The 25219-nt window shown below is 39.8% G+C and overlaps 1 protein-coding gene across 4 annotated transcripts in view; it reads left to right on the top strand.

Moving 5' to 3' along the window:
• Nucleotides 1-25219, top strand: part of CCDC80 (coiled-coil domain containing 80) — a 44254-nt gene that overhangs the window by 8265 nt on the left and 10770 nt on the right. For all 4 annotated transcript variants that reach the window (XM_069069865.1, XM_069069862.1, XM_069069864.1 and 1 more), the window contains exons 3-5: nt 9610-9766; nt 20350-20486; nt 23657-23805. In XM_069069865.1, coding sequence (XP_068925966.1) covers nt 9610-9766; nt 20350-20486; nt 23657-23805 — 443 coding nt within the window. The remainder of the gene's footprint in view (nt 1-9609; nt 9767-20349; nt 20487-23656; nt 23806-25219) is intronic.

Here is a 25219-nt window from a genome sequence, read left to right as displayed (position 1 = left end):
AGGAAGTGGAATATGTAAAAGATCTTGGAGATTGGTCAGTCCAACAATAAACATTTATTAAGCATGTACTATGTGCAGGGGATCATGTGAGGCAATGGACATATAGCCAAAAAATGAAATAGTGCTTTCTCTTAAGGAGGGGATACACTATGTACTTGCATAATTTAATATAGTCCACTTGCTATTATGTAAATAAAGAAAATGGGGATCACAAAAATCAAAAGACTTTTCCAAGGTCATACAGATAGTGAAAGGAATAAGACCAGGTCTCTGGATTCTCAGTTCAATGCTCTGGAAAAGAAAATGGAACAAAATGAATTTACCTTCATCTAAAGTAGCTAAGTCTATGTTGTCATAAAACGAAGGAGATATCAAGAAATTATTTCATTTATTTAACAAATGTTGAAGTCTATATGGTACTGTGGGAAAAAAAAACAACAAAACACCCTGGTTACATTTGAAATCAGGGAATCTGGGTTCAATTCAACCACTGATACTTCCTCTTTGCCAGTCTGATCTTCCTGGGTCTCATTTTCCTCTGCTGTAAAATGAAGGAATTGGACTAGAATGCCTCTGAGTTCTCTTCTAGGCTTAGCTGATCCGAACTAAGAATTAAACATTTAAACAAACTATGCAGGCCCTGAATTACACAAATAAATTAATCAAATCATGACAAAATCTCTACTTCCTATCCAAAGTTTTTGCCTGAATTCCCCAGATGCTTGTCACCAGCCCTCATCTTCGCTCTGCCTATAGAGACATAGGCAGATCTATGTGAATTCCCAGATCAAATATTTATTTGCCAAGCAATTGATGAATCAATTAAGTACTAACTTACTGAATCAGACACCTTAGTGACCTATTAAATTGAGCGGTGTTTGATCATGGTGATAGCTGAAACAATCTAACTCTCAAACCTTTTGAAATCATGGTATCACATAGATTTAGCCACAGTCTGTGTGGAATCTTCTGGACTTTTTATGTAAGGCAAAACCTTGTATCAAACCCATTGTCTTGTACCCAAAGACCAACCCATTGGTCAGTCTACTTGTGTAGGATTTCAGAGATCCAATCACAAGTTCACATGACACAAATGGCTGCTGTTCAACCAACCTTTTGGGAGGTGAAACAATCACACATATGTAATTGAGATACAAGCACCAATAATGTCAACTTGACCTCAATGATTTGACTGTGTAGTAATCTGATTATTTGGTCCATTTGGGCAATCAATTTAATATAGAAATCATTGAAAAGCTTTGAACTAGCAGATTTTTCTTCCCTTAAAAATAATTATGCTATGGCAATCCAGAATCATTTCAGGACTGAAACTAGTACTTTAAAAGAATCTAGAATCTAGATAACATTTTCACATTTAGGTATAGTCACATTCTTCCCATTCTAATCTCTTCACTTTCCTTATGCAAACAAACTTCATAATCCAGTGAGCCTGGGCTGAGCCAATGTTCCATCTGGAAAAGAAACATGGAAAAAGAACAGCCATACTCTATTAAAGCTACAATACAAGTCCCACTTTACACCCACCAAGTTGGATAGGTGCCCAGTGTAATTGCTAGACAACAGTGTTTACTGAGACTAGCACCCCTCTTCCTTAGAGACCACTGGGATGCTCTTCTAAGAAAGAGGGAACTGGAAACCTTTGCTGAACATGATTCAAAAGCTGTTTTAGTTGCCAGAAAAAAAATGAGTGTTATGTAGATGTCAATGAAGAGGAAAAGTCACCAAAAATTTGAAATGGATACATAGTATTCTTTACACATTGAATCAAACATAAAAAACAGAAAATATGCTAAGGTCGACTTTTTGATTCAGCATAACTGTAAATACATATTCAATAGACTGATGGTAGGATTGTAATTTTGAGCTGCCCTACTCACCATCTTGAGACAAAGTCCATCCACATTTGCCAGTATCTTGGCACAGCCAGTTATGATTGTCAGAGGCACGACCCTTATTCATAATGGGTAAAGGGGAAGGGTGCCTTTTAACTTCTTTCTTGGATACTTTTAAGGATAGGGAACTGTCACCAAATCATAAGATCACATATTTAGAACTGGAAGGGAATCTTAAAGTTCATTTAATCCAACCCTTTTTTGGGGGGTTAAGGGAATTGAGACCCAGAGAGGTTCCTGAGATCCATCTAGGATAGTCTCTGGTACATCTAGGGTAGGGCCTGTCTTTTGGGGATTGACCCCATCCACTGAAAAAATACTACAGTCTCTCTGGGCTAGGTCCCTCTACATCAAGGATAAATTCACAATTCTTTCTATGGTAGATCCCTGACTAGAATAGACCTCTGTCTGGGATTGGCCTTCGTATTATTAGGTTGGGGCCTTGACTGTGTAGGATACCTGTTTGCCTAGGAGAGGCCCCTGAGACATAAGAAACTCTTACCTATATGTAATAGTTCTAAAATTTTATTTCCCTATCTAGCTTGCGACTCATTGTATCCCTAGAGTTTACTGCAGTGTTCTGCACAAAATAGGTGTCCAATAAATGTTTATTCTTGTTTATATTTGCGATGATGATTTTGTGGTTGTCATTTTTTCAGTTGTCTGACTTTGTGACCCCATGGGGTTTTCTTGGCAAAGATACTGGAGTAGTTTGCCATTTCCTTCTCCAGCTCATTTTATAGATGAGAAACTGAGGCAGTGTTAAGTGGGTTACCCAGTCACACAGCTAGTGTCTAAGGCCAGATTTGAACTCAGGTCCTCTTGACTCCATGGCTGGCATTCTATCCACAGTGACACCTAGCTGCCCCATGTGATGATGATGATTGCTTTTTAATGACAGATTGCTTTTTTTCTTCCTCTTGGGATCAGAAGTTTTTAACCATGCATTCTTCAATGGATGGGGAGAAAAAAATAACTCTTACCTTTTCCCCTCATCCCCTCTCTCCAAGGTGTAATACCAATCAGCATGGCACACCTGAGGGCTACTGCTGAATAATTTTAAGGGTCTAATCGCAGGGCATAATGAATGCTCTATTTGTTCAGAACTAAACCTTATTCAAGAAATGAAAGCATAACATTCACAACAACATAACTTATTACTAAGGTGGCCACATGGCCCTAAAAAAATCATTCAGTATATATATATATAAAACACTCAGTATGTAACATGGCATACAGCACATATCATTGCATTTAGTATTTACATAGCATTCCCAAAAATACTTGTTTATACAATCAGGGAGTCCCAGGACAGGGTCTTTCCTAGCACAGCACATCTTTAAGGCATATCAGAGAACACAAATACCCTCTACCCTTAGGCTACAATAAGTTACAATCCCCTCAGTCCAAACAAAGTATCTGAGTAAAGTCCTCTTGGGGTACGTCCTTCCCCTCACACTGCTGCTGCAGACTCCCACCTGGCACTCTCACTGTTCCTGCCTTCATCTTGACTTGGGGATGAATTCTGAGCCCCATGGCCTACTGCTTCTGCCTTCTGCCTAGGTTCACACTAGGCATCTCTCTGCTCCTGTTCTATATCTCAGCTCATGGGGCTAGGGACTGCTCCACTCCAAGCTCTCCCTACTCCTGCCTGACAGTAGGCTCCAGAGGCTCTTACCCCTTCTTTCTCTGGGAAAAGAAAACTTAATAGGGCAACAACAATATTTGCACACATTACCAGCCACCACCTTAATTCACTTTTAAAGCCCATAGGCTCCTTAATAACAGCTCTTAAAAGGAACTTAAGCTAAGCCTCCTTCCCATGGGCAGGTCTCTGCCCTTCAGCTCAATTCATTTTTGCAAGCAGGAGGCTCCTTCAGAGAGCCTCTGCAGCTGCTACCGCTGCTAGCCTTTTCAATATTCCATGGTCAATGCTCATTTTCTTCTTCATCTTTATTTTCTCTTCTGCTGGGTTCATTTATAGCCCAGGCACCCCTTAACAAGGGCTACCCAGTCTTTTCCTCTTCTTCTCAAGAGTTCTCAGGCAAAGTACTCTTCTAGTGAGTGAGGCCCAAGGTGATATCAATCTTCCAGCTTATTTACCATTTTACTTAGCATCTGATTGGCTCAGCTTAGAGAGCCCTCGTGCATAGCCCATGAGTATAGAGCCAAAACTCTGCACCTGACAGGTTTAGTGCCCAAAGGCATTAAAGCCCTCGTGCCTCAGCACCTAATGTGATGCAGCTGTGTATTACCAGGATTAATTCTTCAGATGTTTACAATTTAGCCTGAGACTGGGAAACTGAACTTCAAAAGAAAAACAGCAAAAAAAAAAATCCCACTTTGCTTATGGTTACGCAAGGCCAATAGACCCAGTGCCCAGGTAAGGACTGTTGAAGTATGGTAAATTCTTCCCTGTCCTACACCCTGGTATTCCTCCTTTAAGGTTTACAAGGGGAACAAGGAAGGATCTTATGCCCAAATGTGGGAAAGGTAAGAAACTTTCTCCTTGTCTTGTAGAGATCCAGTTCTGCCCCCTGGATGGAGGAAATAATTAAGCTCAGTATGAACAGGATAAAACAGCAACAATTATGAAAGTGAACAGGATATTATCCTTCTAAATCAATTTATTGAGCATTCCCAGGTACTGGGAATACAAAAGATTATAATGCTGACTTTGAGGGGTTTTGTTCTTTTTAAAAATGAATGCATAACTGGCCATGTAACCTTGAGCAAGTTACTTAACCACGATTGCTTAAAAAAAACAAATGAATGCATTCTAACAGCCATGCATATGAGCACAGGTTCACAAATCTCAGAACTAAAAGAATATGGCATGTGTTGCTCTTAAGGAACTTATGGTATAACTGGGGAGGTAATGTATACAAAAGCAACAAGTAATTCATGGTAATATATGACAATTGCCGAACATGTGGTCCAGACAATGAATGTTACAGGAAATCAAAGCTGTGAGAGATTGGTTTGAGTAAGAGTGAATGGGGCTTTTTTCAGGCTTCGTGGAAGACAGAGGACTTGAGCTGGACCTCATTGATGGACAGGTCAGATTCAGAAAAGTGGGGTAGGGAGGAGAGCTACTCCAGAAGAAGTCTGGGGAGGAAGAATACATGAGCAAAGGTTGAGGTAAAAATGCCCTTTATATGTGTCTGCAGGGTTAGATCCCTCCGGTGGAGCACAGTGTTTGTAGAGGGGAGCAGTGAATAATGAAGCTAGGATTAGGATTAAGTTGTGGAAGTTCTTGATTTTAGGGTAAATGAAAATAGGGCCATAGTATCTTCTGAGAGGAGGTGGCATCTCATCAGCAACTATGGACTTAATTTAATTATCATCTCTACACTGATAATTCTCAAATCTACTTATCCTGCCCCAATCTAACTTCTAACCCTTCCCTCTAATCCGCCCCCAAAAAATAAACCATGCTTCCTTATTACTATAGAGGGCAATACCATCCTCCCAGTTCCTTAGGCTTACAACCTAGGATTCTTCACTCTCTCTTACCCCCCAGATCTGAGCTGTTACCGAGGTCTGTCAATTTTACCTCTGCATCATTTCTCAAATATACCTTCTTCTCTCCTCTGTCCCTGACACCACCTTGGTGAATGAAGACCCTCATCACCTCCAACCTGGAATAGTGAAATAGCTTGTTGATGGGTCTGCCTGCCTCAAGTCTTCCCACCTCCCTCTTCCAGTCTCCCTTCCATTCAGTCACTCAAGTGAATTTCCAAAAGCACAGGTCTGATCAGTCACCCCTGTATTCAATAAACTGTTGTGGCTCCCTATTGCTTCCAGGATCAAATACAAATTGCTCTGTTGGGCATCTGATACCTTTGTAACCTAGCTCCCTCTCCTTTCCAGTCTTCCTCCACTTTCTTTTCCACCAGGTACTCTTTGATTCAGTGACTCTAGTCTTCTGGCTGTTCCACAAATAAAACACTTTGTCTCTTGGCCTTGGACATTTTCCCTGGATGGCCCCCATGCCTGAAATGCTTGACTTCCTCAAAATCCACCTATGGACTTCCCTGGTTTCCTATAAGCCCCACTAAAATCCTATCTTTTTTTTTTTTTTGCTTTTTGGAGGGCAATTGGGGTAAGTGACTTGCCCAAGGTCACACGGCTAGTTTTTGTGTTAAGTGTCTGAGGTCAGATTTGAACTTAGGTCCTCCTGACTCCAGGGCTGGTGCTCTATTCACTGTGCCACCTAGCCACCCCCTAATATTCTATCTTTTACAGGTAGCCTTTCCCACTTCCTCCTAATTTCTAATGCCCTCCCTTTCTTAATTATTTCCTATTTAACCTGTATAGAACTTCTTTGCAAGTATTTGTTGTATCTCCTGTTAGATTTTGAGTTCCTTAAGGGAACAGATTGTCTTTTGCCTCCTTTTGTATCACCAGCACTTAGCACATAGTAAGCCTGGCACACAGTAAGCACTTAGTAAAGGTTTATTGATTGGTTGAGATAAACCAGTGCTGGGGGTGTGCTGTAGCCACTTCAAATTCAATGACCTGAAGGTTATTGCTAAATTTTCAGGATGAACATTTGTACTTCAAAAATTAGCAAAAAATAATTTTTAAAAATTCACCTACAAATCAGGGCTTGATCCATCATTTGGTTGATTGTTTAGATTTAAGGAAGTGATATCAAAAATATTAATGATAATGGGGGTGTCTAGGTGGCGCAGTGAATAGAGCCCTGGCCCTGGAGTCAGGAGGACCTGAGTTCAAATTTGACCTCAGACAATTAACACTCACTAGCCTTGTGTGTGACCTTGAGCAAGTTGCTTAACCCCAATTGCTCTCCAAAAAGCCAAAAAAAACTATTAATGATAATGATAGCTAATATTGATACAGCACTTGTTATGTTCCAGGCACTGTGTTAAGCATTTTACAATTCTTATTTCCTAATGCAGGTTAACTTAATATATCTTGCGTATGTTTTTTCTCTTCCCATTTTCTTTCCCTTTCCACTCATCTTTTTAATATGTATGATTAATATCTCAGACTTGTTCATAAAGCATTGGGAGTTAGATGATACATTAGAAATGATCTAATGCAGCCTGCTCATTTTACAGATGAGGAAACTAAGGTTCAGGAAAATTGTTACTTTCCGAAGGTTCATTTCATGAACCTGTCAGTGAACAGAAAAGGGACAGTCAAGTGAAAGTAAAGTAAATGCATTCAGGGAAAAGTTATCCAGACTCTACTGCTAAGTTGATAGATGAATTCAGTTATGACGAAGAAAAGGATCATTGTTGTTCTCCCCCCCCCCCAATGCATACTCCTTGAGGGCAGGGACAATGTTTGTCTTTCTGTGTATCCTGTAACATACAGTAAACTGTTAGCAAATGCTCATTGATTGACTGCCTGCCTTATTAGACCCTGAAGATGCTGGCCCAATGTGCTTTGGTTAGAAAAGGAAACTCTTGCTGAATACCACCAAAATATGTTTAGAGAAAATGAAAAAGGAAACATTATCCTTGTAACAAAACCAAGATGTATCTATGCCAAGCTTGTCTACCCAAGGACTATAACATTTTAAATTGTTGTGTTTGTCCCTCATTCTCGAAGAGGACCATGACATCAGGGAGATGATATCATGACTTGCAGGTGACTTTGATTTGAGGGAGGGGGGACTGTGCAGGGTCACCAGCCTCATTTTCTCCTCCAGAGCCATCTGGAGCCAGTGGTCAGATATTCATCAGGATGACTAGAGATGGCCCAGGAGGCATTGGGAGACCCTGGCCCTTTTAGGCTAAGGTCTTTGCAGGTTCTCACTTTGAGTGAGGTAACACCCATTCAGTGAATAGGCCTCTTTAACAAGTGAGTCAAGGGATGGCCCCTTTAATTAAAAAAAAAATCAAATTGGGAGGAGAAGGGGCAGCTAGGTAGCACAGTGAATAGAGCACTGACCCTGGAGTCAGGAGAACCCGAATTCAAATCCAGCCTCAGACATGTACTAGCTGTGTGATCCTGGGCAAATCACTTAACCACAAATGCCTTTCAAAAAACAAAACAAAGAAGCAAAAAACTACAGTAACAACAACAAAAACAAAACAAAACCCTACCTTACCCACATAAAAATTAGAATTACATATCAAATTGGAATTCTTCACGGAAAACTTAAGGATTTGGAGAAGATTCAGAGAAGGGCACCTAAAATGGCCGAGTAGGTGGGAAGAGGCCCTGAAGGGAGGCCTTGACATTTGATATTCATGTAAGCTGATTTCTAGAGTTTCCCTGGATGAAAGCTATCCCTTCAAGGTCCCCTAATTAAGACAGAGAGGAAGGAGGTGATAGAGGAGGAATGGTCATGAGAGTAAGAAATGGACCTACTTTTTTCCTACTGTAAGAGGCATGCATGTCATTATTGTTCCTTTTTTTTTTCCCTTCCCCTCCTCCTATCAGAAGGGCTGGTAGGGTCATGGGGGGGTGGGGGCTATAGCAGCAAGCACCCCAAGCGTGCTCAGGGTTTGCTGCCCATACAGGTTCTTGGGTCTGCTTTGTTAAAGGAAAGCAACTCAAAATGGGTTAACAAGCTTACTTTAATCCGTCAGACATATATCGTTTACCTAGTTCAGGGGAAAAAGGTCAGCACCCCAAACTTCAAAATATACAGACAGAAACAGATCAGGTAGACAGCTTTCCAAACTGTCCAACCATTACATCCATACCCAGTCAACATCTGGGTTTTTCAAAGCCGGGGGACTCTCAACAACGGCTTCCCGGAATTCAGATCAAATCCCAGAACACTTCTCAAAGTGAGTCCCAAAACAAAGCTACACATCAGGGCTTATATAGCCTTCTCCTGGCTCAGAGAATGTAACAACCTTATTGACTCACTGGCCAATGAAGAAGTATCTACTGAAAAACAAGCCTCCCTCCCCAGGCTTCAGGTGCATTTTAGCCTAGGGGCAGGGAAGATCTTCCAAATTTGCATTCCCATTACAGGGGCTAGACTATATAAGTGAACCAGAGTGGGGAGCCCAGCATTTAGCATCAGAATCCTTGGCCAAATAGACCTGGGTGTAACTTTGTATGTCTTTTTTTTTTTTTTTAATGTCTGTACAAGAGAAAATGTGTGGGCTAAAAGTTTTCTTTAAAGCTGTTTGTAGTGCTGCTTTATAAAAACCCTGAATAGAGTCAATGGAAATTTAATTCTGTTTTCTGTGTAAGGCAAAAGTGTTTGGTCAACAAAACTAACTAATCAGGCAAAATGAAACATTATTAATATCATCTGGTGAATTTTTGACTAATTTAATAGCCGGGGGAAACAAAAAAGTTAGAGTTCCCTTATTTAGATCTGAAATGTTCTGTATCAGTAAATGAACAGCCTTGGCTCACTCTAGCCCATACTGTTAAATGTTTAGCAACCAGCTCTCCAGTGAAAATCAAACTATCTGTAAAGCACCTTTAAGTTTAATCTGCACCACTAACATTTTCTTCATCACTTTCTTAAGCCTAAATGATCATTGAAATAGTAAATCAAGCCCTGATTTTTAGTGTTTGTCAAATTCCAAGGTATAAATGCCTACACTGAAAATTTACCAGTCATCTCTCAGGAGCCAATTTGAGATGGCTTCAGCACACATCTTACCCCACCCCCCTCCTTCAGATTGCTACAGTAGAGTCTGCCTAAATGTTACACCCAGACTAACACTCTCTTGCTTCTACATACCTCCAGCTCATCACTGCTCCTAAGGCCGAGAACAACATGTATGTACAGCAGCGGGACGAATACCTGGAGAGCTTCTGCAAAATGGCGACCAGAAAGATTTCTGTGATCACTATCTTTGGCCCTGTCAACAACAGCACCATGAAAATTGACCACTTCCAGCTAGGTGGTTTTTAAAAAATATATATATTTTATTACTTTTTTTCCCCACATCCTAAAAGGGGATGGGGCCAAACCTAGGGGAAAGACAATATGAGAAATGTAGCCCCCATTGCTTCTTTGGTGTGGTATGCTGGCTCTATTTCTTCCTTCCCCCTCTCCTTTTCCCATAGATGTCCTGGCATTTTCCCATGTTTAGGCTATAAAATGAATTTATGGCATTTCTCAATGCTAGTTTAGAAGTCAGGAAAATGGCGAGGGGGAGAGAAGGAACCCAAGGGGCTAGGAGGAGGCAGGGATGGGATGAAGGGAATCAAGGTGTTTGCCAGAATTTTAATGCTTTCATGTGGGTCCAGCTCTTCCTAGAATGAAACCATTTGATGGATGTATGCATGACATAGATATGTTTTGTCGACTGGACATAGCAGGTGGTTTACTCACTCACTCACAGACTCAGGGACCTGCCAGACTCCTTGGAACTCCTCAGTTCCTGGCAAGCCTGGGAGGAGAATTAACTAGAATTGAAAGAAAGTTGTTTGGGCTAAAGGAAAAAGCAACTGAAGAGATAAGAGTGAACTGAGCCTGGTGTTATTGGAAAAGAAGACCTTGACTGAGTTAGGTTCTTTGAAATTTTTTTGTATTAATAATAATCCCAGTGAGACTGACAAATAATAATGTTCAGTGTTAAGGCTGTAGGCTATCATGACCTCATAAGACTTTTCAGATATGGACCCAACATTACACTCCAAAATGTTTTTTTTTTTTTTTAAATACAGTTCTGGGGATGGCTAGGTGACACAGTGAATAGAGCACTGGTCTTGGGGTCAGGAGGACCTGTGTTCAAATCTGGCCTCAGACACTTAACACTTACTAGCCATGTGACCTTGGGCAAGTCACTTAACCCTATTTGCCCTGCCTTCCCACCTCCAAAAAGCAAAAAAAAAAAATACAGTTCTAAAGCACTTAAGAAAAACTTTTGGCAGACCTCTGTCATGTGTGTATTTTGCTTCAGTTTTATCACTTACCTCCTAGTGCCATGGTATGAACTTTTTTTTTTTTGGCCCAGACCTGTGATTTCATGGGTATAGGGAATTCTCAGTGAGGAAACTCTTTCTATCCATGCAGATCAATGCCTTGCAAATTAGAATCTTAGAATCTTAGAGAGCTGCCTGGTGGCAGTGAGAGTAAATACCTTGCCCACAGTCACACAACCAGGATGCATCAAAATCTGGACTAGAACTCAGATCTTTACAGCCAGATTTCAATGTGTTGTGCCACACTTTTCCTTGGACAGATCAACATTCTTCGTTATTAGCCCAATCAAAAACATTACGGATGCTAGATATATAGAAACATGGACTATCCAAGAAGAAGATGGGACATTTATCTATGCGGCAATCTGTACATTCTTCTTTCCCCTTTTTTTTGTGGGGGGGGGGAGGTGGTAGGAAAATATAACTGGGGCTTGCCACTCATGGGATTTGGCTGTCTCTTTGGTCCTCTCTATACTTATTGTCCAGCCTTGGTCAGGAAGTGCACACTCTGGGACTGGATTAAATTATAGCTGTGAAGTACTTGGAAGTCTTTAAAGAAAGGTGTACTTGTATTGTGGGCTATTTATATTTTCAAAGTTCTTTGCAATTGGTGGGCTTTATTACCTCAGTTTTTGTTCTGTGAGGGAAGATGCATTGTTATTTGTCTTTTCTTTTATTTTTAGATGCAAACACCAGAACACACATACAGAATAGAGAAAAGAAACAAAAACACAATAATATTGGAACTTAAATACAAAGTAAGAAAGGAAAAAAAAAGCATGCCAGCTGCATAGCAGAACTTAAGAGAGGATTCAAAATATGTAATAATAAATTTTCATTTCAAGAAAGCCTGTATGAAAAACACTACACGTTGAGAGCTGTCCATCTTTTCTCTGCTTGCTTGTGAGTTTGTTCTCTGCTGTACACGTTTTTACTTTGTGCTTTTTCCAAACGTTCCCTGCCCTCTTCCCCCCCCCCACCTCCCCACAAGGCTACAATTAGGTGCAGATTTTTTCTCTATAGTATTTCTCTTTTAAAAGGTAGGAAATCAAGTGTTGGCTAAACTAAGGTAAAAAACAAAGAGACGTAAAGAAAAACCCCTTGCTCCCTACCTTTTAGGCTGTTATTTAGGCAGTGAGTTACATTAAAATCTGATTAGATAAGTAGAAGTATAGAATTGTGCTAGGTGATTATAGAAGTTGCCCGAATTCGGGGGAATGTATAATGTCAAATCTGTTATCCACCAATCCCATAAAGTGTTTTTTTAAAGTCTATTATCTAAAGATAGCCTTTAGCAAGTCATTCTCTTTTCCCATCTCCATATCTATTTCTTCCCAAATATTATAAGTGTTTTGTGTGGCCTGGCAATTTTACAACGTGATTCTATTGCCTTGTGGACGTCTGGATCTAATGAGAATTGTATAGATGCCTATGTTTTATTCCTGCTACATAGGGAGTCAGGAACCATAATTTGGATGTTTGCTTCCTTTGGATGACGGATTAGGCCTGCTTTTGGGGGGACCTTTTTTTTCCTTTTCCTTTCTGAAGTCCTGTAGGCCTTTTTCTATCCTCATTTCTCATCAGATTTGAAAGGAAAGTCTACACGTGCATGCTACTAAGCCAGAGCTGACAGAACAGCTATGGGAAAATAAGAACCAGCTTGCGCCATCATCTAAAATCTCAAAACTTTGGCCCTGACCAAAACTCAGTTGGAAATTGATCAGATGGCTTTAATTTTCCATTTAAGAATTTTTTCAGGCACTTTTGACCCTTCCAAATTTTAAGTGGGCCCAGAAGTAAAGGCCCTTATCCAATCCCAGTGCCATCTGGGTTCATGAGGTGCCACACCCTAGCATGTGCATTCAAGAGACTGTTGAAATATAGGTAACATGTGGCCAAGGACCTAGGTTCTAGGGTATTTATCTTTCTTATGGTGTGCTGGGACAGAGAAACAGAGAGAGACACACACAGAGATGGGGAGACAGAGAAAGAAAGGGAGAGAGGGACAGACAGAGAGACACACACAGAGAGAGAAAGAGAGGGATGGAGAGAAAAGGAGAGAGGGAGAGGAATAGAAGGGGAGAGAGAGACAGAGACAGAAGGACAGAGAGGAGAGATAGAGATGGAGAGAGACAGGGAGAGAGACAGAGAGATATACATACAGACAGAGAGAAATAGAGATGGAGAGAGGGAAAAACAGAGACAGGGAGAGGAGAGACACCCACACAGAGAGAGAGACAGGAGGGGGACAGAGACAGATATAGACAAAGAGAGAGAAATGGAGATTGAGGGACAGAGATGGGGAGGAGAGAGAGAACCAGAAAGGGGGGGACAGGGAGAGAGAAAGAGAGTTATTTTGCTTCAGCAAATTGCAGCTCATCAGATGCATATCAGCTAGGGTGGTACAGGGAAGCCTAGAAACCATTCCTTTAAGGCATGAGGCTGGGGTTAAAAGAGTCCAATCTTTGAAAGAATTTCTTCACTGCCAATGGTATTTAAAAGATGCTAATCTTGGAGGAGAATATGTGAGTATGTGTCAGGACAATAGAATTAAAGGGAAAGTCTCCACAAGAGAAAAGTAGCTGGCTGCAAATTCTGTTTGTTCATTAGAAAGAAAAAATAGCGCTGTCTCATTTTTGGCAATACAAAGGTGTTTGCTTGTTTGTTTCCCTCTCATTGTTTGTTAGGTCTGGAGATGAAAAGTGTGTGATGATAACATATGACAGGTCATTTTCTGAGAAGTAGAACGTAGGGGGCCTTTTAAGGAAAGAAAGCCTTTGGCAGTTTATAGGAGGGACATAGAGAGGGTTTTAGTAGAATGTAGAATGGGAGGTAGAGGATGTGGTTTACGTAGATGATGAAATGAAAGTATGAAAAGGAATGCTAGAAGTACCTAAACCAGGTGTGGGCAAAAAAAAAAAAAGCCACAGGCAATGTTTTTTCTTATAAATAGCAAAGGGGAAAATGGCAGGCTATATCTCTCTCACAGGTAACAGCTGGAACTGCCCTCTTCTTTGCCTCAATATTTTCTGTCCCAGATGACTTCTTTTTTTTGCTTTTTTTTTTTTTTTTGGAGGGCAATTGGGGTTAAGTGACTTGCCTAACATCACATGGTTAGTTTTTGTTTTAAATGTCTGAGTCCAGATTTGAACTCAGGTCCTCCTGACTCCAGGGCTGGTGCTCTATTCACTTCGCCACCTAGCCGCCCCCTGGATGACTTCTTTATGGCAAAATTTTATAAAGCTGAATCTAACAGGGGCCTGAGATAGATAAGAACCCACAGGTCCTTGTTCTTCCTCAAAAGCGATTCTAGCAGTTTGACCACATACTAATTATTCCTTGTTGTTGAGTTGTTTTGCAGGCATGTCCAACTCTTTGTGGTACCATTTGGAGTTTTCTTGGCAAAAATACTGGAATGGTTTGCCATTTCCTTCTCTAGCTCACTTTATAGATGAAGAAACTGAGGTAAACAAGGTTAAGTGACTTGCCCAGGGTCACAGAGTCAGTAAATGTCTGAGGCCAGATTTGAACTTAGCAAGATGAGTCTTTCTTATTCCAAACCCAGCACTCTATCCACTGTGCCACCTCGCTGCCCTTCTTAGTTGACAATGAGTTATAGATGCTGCCTCTTTTCCCCGCCATTCCAAAGTGGCTCAAGGAAGGAATACTTGCTGGCCAGATGCTCTGTTTTCTGAAGTTTAACCATTGTGCTCCTCTTATTCAGCTTCTGATTTTAATAGTTTTCAATTAGAGAGATTAGAAGGCCACAGGGAAGGGATATTTGAGATCATTACTGTTGTTAAAAAATGTGTGTGTACATATATATAATATTATGATGATTAGGGATAGAAATGTCTCAGGGTGGGGGCTGGCTCTGTGTCATTAGGTAGGGGCCATTTGTAACAGCTATGAGGCTCAGTGAATGGCATTCTGGCCCTGGAATCAGGAGGAGATGAGTTCAACTGGTCTCAGATACTTGCTACTTAGATGGTCTCAGATACTTGCTACTTTTGTGACTCAATGGTAAGTCACTTAACCCTGTTTGCTTCAGTTTCCTCATCTGTAAAAAGCTGTAGAAGGAAAAGACAACTCACTCCAGTATCTTTGCCAAGGAAACCTCAAATGAGGTTACAGAGTTGGTCAGGACTAATTGACTGAACCACAATGATTTGTATAGATGCCTCTTACTTCCACCTCACCCTTGTCTATGTTGTCCCCAGTGACTGCCATCCCCTTCTTTTGTCCTCTGCCCCATGTAATCACACAGCCATAATACTTTGAATCTAATGTAGTAGGAGAAATTTGGAGCAAGTATTTTCTTTTGTAAAGAAAACAGATGGGAACAGGTGGGAACAAAACCAGTTAGGTGATTATAACAATATAAATCAATCCCATTTCATTCAGTAAACATCCACAGAATGCAAGTTGTGTACTCCACAGGCAAAGATGAAGAAGGGGGAGGGGACATTGTCTCTGCCTTCAAAGAATTTATCACCTAGTAAATACTTTTCTTTACAGTTAAAATTCTACCAGAGAAGTCAATCAAGGACAGATGGGAATTTCTTAAGAATAAACATGTTTAAGATACAAAAAGAACCAATTTTGATGTTGAGGAAAAAACAAAGCCAGAAAAGAAGATTGATATGTCTATAAGGGGAAAAGTCATTGACCAACTTAGTTGGGTTTTTTTGTTGTTGTTAAGATGCATGCAAGGGTTAATGGATATAATACACTAGTGTGGCATGGTCCTCCAAAAATAATGTTCAGGAGTACAAAAGCTCTGAACAAGCTTAAGCTAACAAAAATGGCTTAAGAACAACAAAGAGTTGCACGTTTTATGTTTGTATTTTCAACTCTGTTGCAGAAAAGAGGAAGGTCAAAGAAAGGATAGACTATTGGGGTGGATGGAGCAATGATAACAGATGATGAAGAGAATGTCTAACCACTCAATTCTTTGCATTTGTTTTCTCAGTCTAGAAAAGTGATCTTTGGGCTAGAAAGGACAGAACAGAAAGGGCTAATAAGAAGCAAAAATCCAGGGTAAGTAGGGAACTACTAAGGGGACACTTAGTTGGCTTCAAGTCACCAGGCCAAGATCAACTACCACCTAGGGTGCCCAAGGACTTGGCTAATGTGATTGCTGAACTGTATCTTTGTAAGATTGCAGAGAAGAGGGGAGATGATGTGGGATTGGAGAAGGACAAACATTGTTCTGATTTTTAAAAAGTAAGATAATGGAGTCTGGAAATTAGAGGACATTGACCTTTACTTCATCTGGCAAAATTCTATACTTTATTATTAAAGGGACATTTAATACTTCTAAATAATACTAAATTAATTATATGTTACCTAATTATATCTAATACTTCTAAAAGCAACAAGTGACTAGAGAGAGCCGTTATCAGACTAGTTTTGTATTTCTTTGTTTCTCTGTCTGTAATTTTGTCTGTCTCTCTGTCTCTGTCTCCCTCCCTCCCTCCTTCCCTCTTAACCTCCCACCCCCCAGTTGCTTGACTGTTAGATCAGGGAAATGCTATAGAACTGGTTTACCTGGATTTTAGCAAGGCGTCAAAGTTTCTCATGCCCTTCTTGGGGCCAAGGTGAGAAATATAAATTAAATGATGGTATAGTTTGGTGGATCTTGAAATGGTTGAATAGTTATACCTGAAAAGTTATCAGTAATTAGTCAATATTTTCAGGGAAAAGGTCTCTTATGGAGTACTTTTGGGATATCTTCTGTTCAACAGTTTTATTAATGACTTGTATAAAGGCATAGATATGTGACTGCCACATTTGCAGATGATATAAAGCAAGAGGTGCAAGGGGAGGTTGCTAATCCTTTGGATGACAGATCTCAATAGGCTAAATCTAATAAGGTAGAATTTAATAGGGATAAATAGAAGGTTTTAAATTTGAGCTAAAAAAATCTACTTCCCAAACACAAGATAGTAGAGCCAGAAATTCATGTGACAATAATTTGGGAGTTTTAGTAGATTTCACCTCAATGGGAGTTCAAGAGTATCATAAGACAGCAAAGAAAACTAACTTTTCATAGGTTGTATTTTAATTCCTGGAAACCAGGGGGTTGATAGTACTGCTGTATTCTCACATCTGTGTATTGTGAACAGCTCTGAGCACCTCATTTAGGAAGGACATGGAGAACCCTCAGAGGCTGGTGACCATGATGGTAAAGAACCTTGAGATCATTCTATTTAAGGGTTGACTGAAGGAACTGGTAGGGTTTAGGCTGAAGAAGAGGAGATAGAGGAAGGGAACAATAACTATCTTCATATGTATGAAGGATTGTCATGCAGAAGAGATGGGAAATTTGTTTTACATTTTCTCATAATGTAAAATTAAAAGAGAAGGATGGAAGTTGTAAAAGGCAAGTTTTGGTTTGCTCTAAAGAAAAAATTTCCAATAAATTAAATTGTCCAAAAGTGACATTGATATACACACATTTATATGTATATATACTATATGTGTTTATATAGTATATGTCTATACATTTACATATACATATGTAGTATATGTTTTATATGTGCGTATATTTATGTGTGTATGTATGTATATATAGCTTTGGGTGACAGTGGATGCCTCCTCAAAAGGGATTTTCAAGCAATTTTAGATAGCCATTTGCTTCTTATTCATTTACCCTTTTTCTAAGCTGCCCTTCTAAAGTGGTAGCAGGCCCATGTACTTGGATGGGAAAAAATTCAACCTTTATTTCAGTATTTTCATTGTAATTCTATGTGTTTCAATTGATGTATTTAGAACATTATGAGAAGGGATCCCTAGCCTCCAACAAATTTCTAAAGGAGAACATGACAAGAAAAAAGTTCAAAATGGCTGCCTTCCAGAATGGGACCTGTGGCAATAAAACCTACTTGCCACTCTTATGTACCAAGCCTGCCCAAAATATAAATGGGTTTTCTCCATTATAGACTCCTGGCAATTTTCTCCATTTATAGACCATAAAAAGGCTAAAACACCACAAATGGGCTAATACTATATTCAATATCAAACTGAACAGGATAGAAGTTAGAGGGTTGTACAGGAAGATACATGTGTGTTATATATATATGTATGTGTATATATGTCTGTATATGCATATATGTGTGTATGTGTATTCATGCTAGGAATGAGAGAGTTGTGGATGCTGTTGGATAAAACTTCAAATACATGGCCAAACTTATGAATGTGTTTTCAGATTGAAGCAGACTTCTCTTTCACCTGGCATTGATTTAAATAAAATCAAAGACAGGACCAATTTCTTTGTCGGGAGCAGGCAGCTGAAGACCAGCGTTGTCCCAAGATAGAGACGAGAATAACCTAACACTGAACTTGGTCGAGTTCTCAGCTTGTCTGTCACGATTGTAGTGCTATCCAGTAACTCAGCTAGAGTTGGTATTGGTCAGTATTTCCATTGTTTTTCTTTGGCAGCTTTTGCTACTTGATCACGAATATTCATTTTGGCACATGACTCTCTCCAGAGCCTGAGAGAGAAGAATTTACCATGTCTTTGGTTTGGTCAAAGTCTCTTAGCCAAGTTTGTGGCTGGAAGGAAAGACCAGGTCATGGAACTGATCTTCTTCTCTCTCACTCTAATAGACTCCATTTGAAATGATATAAGTAATATAAACAGGTAGGACCTTAAAAAAGTTGATTTTGGGACATCTTTATACTTGGAAGGAGTGGTGTTATATGGAACCAGGTCTTGGCTCTGGTATTTATTCAAAATCTGGCTATTCAGCTGGCCAAGATGTGATAAACTTAGGAACTAAGAATAGTATTCTCACTAAGCAGGACTCAAGGCAAAATTTGTTATGTTTTGCCATCAGCACATAAAATAACTGTGAAACATTTGTATTTAACTCTTTGCAGTTTTACAAGCATGTTATCTCATTTGTTCCTCAGAACAACACAAAAAAGTAGGCAATGTCCTCTCTATTTTTTTCCAATTTTTAAAACATTTTTATTTAAAGTTTTGAGTTCCAAATTCTATCCCTCTCTCCTCCCTCCCCAAGATAGTAAGCAATCAGACATAGGTTATACACTTGCAGTTATGTAAAACATTTCCATATTCATAATTTTATACAAACTGATTTGAATAAAAGGGAAAAAATTAATTAAAGTGAATAATAGCATGCTTCAGTCCATGTCAGTTCTTTCTCTGGAGGTAGATAGCATGCTTCATCGTTAGTCTTTTGGGATTGTCCCAAATCATTGTATTGCTCTGCTTTCTCTATTTTAACAGGTGAAGAACTGAGGCTCAGAAAGGTTCAATGACTTGCCCAAGGTCACCCCAATAGTGATGGGAAGCAGGAAGGGAAAGAAATAAGCTTTTTAAAAATAGTACTTAATAGGTGTCAGGCTATGTTAAGCACCTTTACAAACATTTTCTCATTTTATTCTTACAATAACCCTGAATGATAGGTACTATTATGATATTCATTTTAGAGTTTGGAAAACTGAGGCAAACAGAAATGTAAGTGACCTGCCCAAAGTCACTTAGCTAGTAAGTATCTGAGGATAGATTTTTTTTTAAAGCAATCAGGGTTAAGTAACTTGCTCAAGGTTACATGGCCAGTTATTTTTCTGTGGGTGCCGAGTATCTGAGGCCGGAACCGATCTCAGGTCTCCTAATGCTGGGGCCAGTGCTCTTACTCACTGCGCCACCTGGCCGCTGCTTTTTAAATGTATTCCTTTTTTTTTTTTTTTTTTTGGAGGGAGGAGGGCAGGGCAATTGGGGTTAAGTGACTTGCCCAAGGTCATACAGCTAGTAAGTGTTAAGTGTCTGAGGCTGTATTTGAACTCAGGTCCTCCTGACTCCAGGGCCAGTGCTCTATTCACTGTGCCACCTAGCCGCCCCTGAGTCTAGATTTGAATTCAGGTCTTTCTGACTCCAGGAGAAGTTCTGTATCTACTGTGGCTATCCCTGGACAATAAATACTTTAAAAATGTAAGGTGTTAGCTTTTGTTTTACTCTATTTGGTGAAATGCAGCTGGCGTTAAAATGGACCTGTTTGTGATGCTTTAAACCTCCATGATGGGAGCATTATGTATTTGTGAGTGTCTTTTCTACCTGTAACAACAACAAAATAACAGTAATAGCAATACCCCACATTCTTATACTGCCATAAAATTTACAAAATGCTTTCTCACAGCAACCCTCTGAGGCAGACAAAGAGTCCTAAATATTATGAAAGTCTATAAATACTAAATACCACATAGCACAGGCATAACATGCCATGGGGCCACACCAACAGTTCTGTCCTACCCATCCCATTTATTATTGTCCAGTTGCTAAGTTCTGTCCTTCTCTCCATGACCCCGTAAGGGGTTTTCTTGGCAAAGATGCTGGAGTGGTTTGCGCTATCTTTTACCAGTGGATTAAGGCAAAGAAAGGGTAAGTGACTTGCCCAGGGTCGCACAGGTACTAGTGTCTGAGGCTGTATTTGACTCAGCTCTTCCTGACTCCAGACCCAACTCTCTAATGACCGAGCTACCTAGATACCACCCACCTCATGCTCATTCATATTTTATCTCCTCTAAGATAATGAGAAACCCATGAAGGTGCTAGATGATGAAGACTTAGTGGATCAGCATCTTATCAGTGAACTGAGGAAGGAGTATGGGATGACCTACAATGACTTCTTCATGGTGTTAACTGATGTCGACATGAGAGTCAAGGTAGGACTTTGTGACCTAGGGGGCCATTCCCTAGTAGGAGGACTTGGGATTTGTTTTCCCTACAAATGGCTTCCTTTGAAATGCATATATCTTGTTCTCCAACAGATGTTCTAGTTCTATATGTTTGCTGTTTGTGTTTTAATCTTTACCTAATGTCCTGATCCTCGCTATTCTTTTGTCTTTCAAAAGTCAAAAAGTTCTGATTACTCTCATTTGTATCAAAGGCATGTGGGACCTTTTTGAAAACTAGTGGTTGAAAATGCAAACTTGCTTCTGAAACATTGTGGAGGAGGAAGAGAGGAGAGAAGGAGAACAAGTAACTATGAGCAGCATCACTTAGCAAAATGTCAAAGGGAAATAGTTGAGTTGACTTCAGTTTTAAGGGGCAACAGAGACATGTATTGTCAACACCATGGAAACAACGAATCCCTGATGGATTCAGCTACTTGGCTTTGGATAGAGAAGCACCCTCTGTGACTGGTGCCTTATTGGTCAGCCGAGGCAGTAAGAGCTGAAATAGAAAAGGAGGCAGCGGGAAAGTTATACGGTTCCAGAAGATAATTAGGTTGTCTAACTTTGGCCCAAATTCAGGCAGCTTTGGATGTTTCCAGAACAAGAATCAGCTTCAGGTAAACTTGTTAGATGCCAGAAAGTTGCAGGCTTTGTTTAGCTTTATTTTGCTTAATAAAGAAAAATTTCCCCGATACCGGCAAGAATTGGATTCTTCCCCATTCCCACTGCCTGCCGCTCTCCGGTGGTCGTATCTCTGCCTCAGCCATATGCCAAGGTATAGTAGGGACAAGAGGGCATAGGTCACTATCATAATAATAACTGCTTCTTTTCAGCTGGCTTTTAGGGTTCTGACCCTGGAGGAAGATATTGAGAGCTAACTCATTTCTTTTTATTCTTACATGACTGCCCACATTCAGTAAACATCATTTCTTATGTTAAGACCACTAGCATAAGATCCTTTCTAGTTCCAATATCTTATGATTCTATAAATGGTTAAATGCCAATATATGTGTGCAGCACCATACTACCTTCTGACCACTCTCTAGATCAGTATTTCCCAGCCCCAAACTTCTGTATATTTCAACTAGTTAAAATACTTAATATTCACTCCTGTTGACTGATCCATGACTCTAAGTGGCTTAGGAAATGGGGCCTGAGAATCCAGGAAGATATACATAGGAAGAAGTGAATGAAGTCCCATCTGTGTTCCCCAGACATGACTGTGTCATATCTCTTCCCACCTCATGCATAGACAATTCTCATAAATATTTTTTAGGGATGAGGAAGCAGGCACACTTTCTCAATTGCTTTTTGATGATAAAAGCACTATGGTCATATTTTTCAATTAAAAAAAACCTTTATCTGACATACTCTGAGTATATTTAACATTATTTTGCTTCCGACAGTTTCTTCTGTACACTCTTGGTGAGGATCACTCTCTTTCCTAGAATGAATTTTATAAAGTGCTGTTGCTACTAGATAAGCATAGGATACCAGATACTAAGGTACAGAGTCCAAGTGGAGCGATTTCACTATTAGTACTGACAAAATAAATCACTATCAAAATACCAGTAGGTTAGTTCTGTGTCACGTCTGTTTGTTGACCTCTCAATTAAAGGGGTCTCACACCAAGCTCTTGGTAGGATCCTTTTCTCCTTAACTGTTTTTCATGATTTCATAATCTTTCGCTCTCTATCTCCATGGTGTTTCATAAAGAAGTTTTCACTCTAATTGTTCTTGTTTAGTTGTGTCCGACTCTTGAACTGAAATATTGGGGCTCATCCACTTAATTCCCCTCCCACAGTAGTGTTTTCTCTCTTTTTGAGGTCCTAAATTTATGAAACACCATGACTTACACTTTCAAGTGTAAAAAAAACCCATTTGCGTTTTTTCATTTTGTTTTGTTTTTGGCATGGTTTGCCATTTCCTTCTCCAGCTGATTTTACAAATGAAGAAACTGAGGTAAACAAGGTTAAGTGACTTGCCCAGGGTCATACAGCTAGTAAGTGTCTGAGGTTGGATCTGAACTCAAAGAGATGAGTTTTTCTGACTCCAGGTTTGGCACTTTATCCACTGCACCACCCAGTTGCTCATTTCTCTCTGAAGCAGTGTCATGTTTGCTTGCTTTTCTTGTTATTGTTGTTCAATTAACAAAGAGATTAACTGTTTGCTGGATAACTTAGCTCCTGGCCTATTTTGGTCTCTTTGATTAAAGTCTTGTAGGAAATGGTGATAGTGTCATCATTTTTATCCATTTCCTCTCTTCAGTCTTCAGTTTATTCATAAAAAGTCAATAAGGAACTCCTGAATCACACACAATCCCTTTTTTTCCTCACCTTTATTCTTTCTTACAGTCTGGTGTTTATTTTGACCTCTGGTATGGTGACCAACTAATGGCCTGAGTATCCACAGACAGGTGATTCCAGTATCTCAACTATATCTACAATATCTTCTTGTCTGTTCTATATATCTGATTTTGTGTTTTCTTATGTCATTTGCTTTCTTGAAGAATGTATTCTGAGGCATGAGACTTTGGCTTAAGCTGTAAGCCTTTGGCCTATTTCTTTCATTGATCCTGAGTCATATTTTCCAGCATATTTAACTTTTCCTGAGTTACAAGAACAGTTTCTCTTTCTATCTTCTTCCAGCCCCTATTTCTTTCCCTTCCCCACCACCCTTCTGATAGGCTGAGAAGTTTCTTTACACAGGTGTATTGCCGTAGGCAGATTCAATTGAGTAATTTCATTCACTTTCCTATATTAGATATGGTGTTCCTTGCTTCTTTTTCTGTTGTAAAGTACATGAGAACCAGCACAGCATCAAAGGCAAGGGAAGTGAAACTAGGGTATATTCATAGTGAAGGACTTTGGAGGTAGGTAGGTGACTTCACAATCAAAGGAGCTCTGGAAACCTGAAAGACCCTTGAAAATGTAAGTCCTGTGTTTCATACATTCAGGACCTCAAAAAGAGAGAAAGCACTACTGTGTGGGGGACTTAATTAAGCAGATGAACCCCAATATTTCAGTTTCCGTGACTGTATTCAGAAGTTGTGTTACCCTGGCCTGTATTGAAGATTGCAGCTCTAACCCCCTACTGGAGAAAAGCTGTCCTAGCTGGATGTCTGGGTCTCTAATTATCTTTTTTTCCCTCTTAAACAGCAATACTATGAGGTTCCCATAGCAATGAAGTCTATTTTCGATTTGATTGACACTTTCCAGTCTCGAATCAAAGATATGGAAAGGCAGAAGAAGGAGGGTATTGTCTGCAAGGAGGACAAGAAGCAGTCATTGGAGAACTTCCTATCTAGGTACATGTCCTTTTGGCCCTCAGGAATGTCTGGGTTTGATTTGACTTTAAATCACCTTATGTGCTTACACCAGAGTATTGAAATTAAAACAGCAAACAGATGCTTGTAGATTTGTAAGGTCTTTATCCTTTCCAAGAGAGAAACACAATTTTTAAGACTTATACAGCAAATTGTCAACTGAGAATGTTATTTTTTTCCTCTTGTTAATTGGAAAAGGCACTGATAATGCAGATTGTTGGGTTAGATTCATGGCTGTGCTGCTGACTTTGTGGTCTGGAATTAGTGATTTCTCTCCTTCCTGGTCCTTACTGGCACCTATGACTGACTTTCCTTGAACATGGGATGACTCACAAGGTCTCAGAATGGTAGGGTGGGAAGGTAATTTAGAAATCATCTAGTAGTCTAACCCCCACATTTGGCAGAGAAGAAAACTGAGGCCTAAAGATGAGAAGTAATTTGTCCAAGGTCATATTGTAATTTTTTTTTTTGGAGGGCAATTGGGATTAAGTTACTTGCCCAAGGTCACACAGCTAGTATTTGTTTGTGTTAAGTGTCTGAGGCCAGATTTGAACTCAGGTCCTCCTGACTCCAGGGCCAGTGTTCTATTCACTTCGTCACCTAGCTGCCCTTTTTTTTTTAATTTAATTTTTTGCTTTATTTTTTTTTTTTGGAAGGGGGAGGGTAGGGAAATTGGGGTTAAGTGACTTGCTCAAGGTCACATAGCTAGTGTTAAGTGTCTGAGGCTGGATTTGAACTCAGGTCCTCCTGACTCCAGGGCTGGTGCTCTACTGGTGCTGGAACTTAAATCCAGCTCTTCTGAATCATAGTCCAACATTCTTTCCACTACATTATGCCACTTCTCACAGGAAATACAAATTTGGGAAAACTTGAGATGTCAGCTAATTATGCAGGATGTCCCAAGTGTCTGAGTGTAGTTTTAAGCTTTCAAGAAATATTTAGTTCAATGCAAATATATAAATCTATCCAAATGACTTCTACAAATTGATAATATAATTTTGTAAAAATGAATAGCTCTAAAGATACAGAGAAACATGCATTCCTACAAAGAAGATTGCATTAAACTAAAAATTGATGTGACTTCCAAGGTGCCACTTAACCTAAAGTCTCACTGGTGGCCAGAGAAAGAGAAAATATTACTTTCCTCTGTCTAATGCCCTGAAAAATAAGGCAAGAATAAAAGAAAAAAAAGAAAAATGAATCTTGGCCTCTCAGGAGCCTAGAGGGAAAAGGAAACAATTATGACTATACTGATTCTCTGTCTACCAGAAAGGAAAGAGTAAAGTCCTGTGTTCTTCAACTTCACTCTGTCCTTCCCAATATTTTCAGTCTAATCGAGGAGTTTACCTCCTGCTATAGCAAGAGTCTGTAGTCTGCTCCTTACTTCATCTCAAGA

Source organism: Petaurus breviceps, unplaced genomic scaffold (genome assembly GCF_028583685.1).
Source record: "Petaurus breviceps papuanus isolate PSGF00001 unplaced genomic scaffold, PetGlider_PUasm1.0 90792, whole genome shotgun sequence".
NCBI lineage: Eukaryota > Metazoa > Chordata > Mammalia > Diprotodontia > Petauridae > Petaurus > Petaurus breviceps.
Note: the sequence above shows the minus strand (reverse complement) of the source record. Positions and strands in the feature narration are given on the sequence as shown.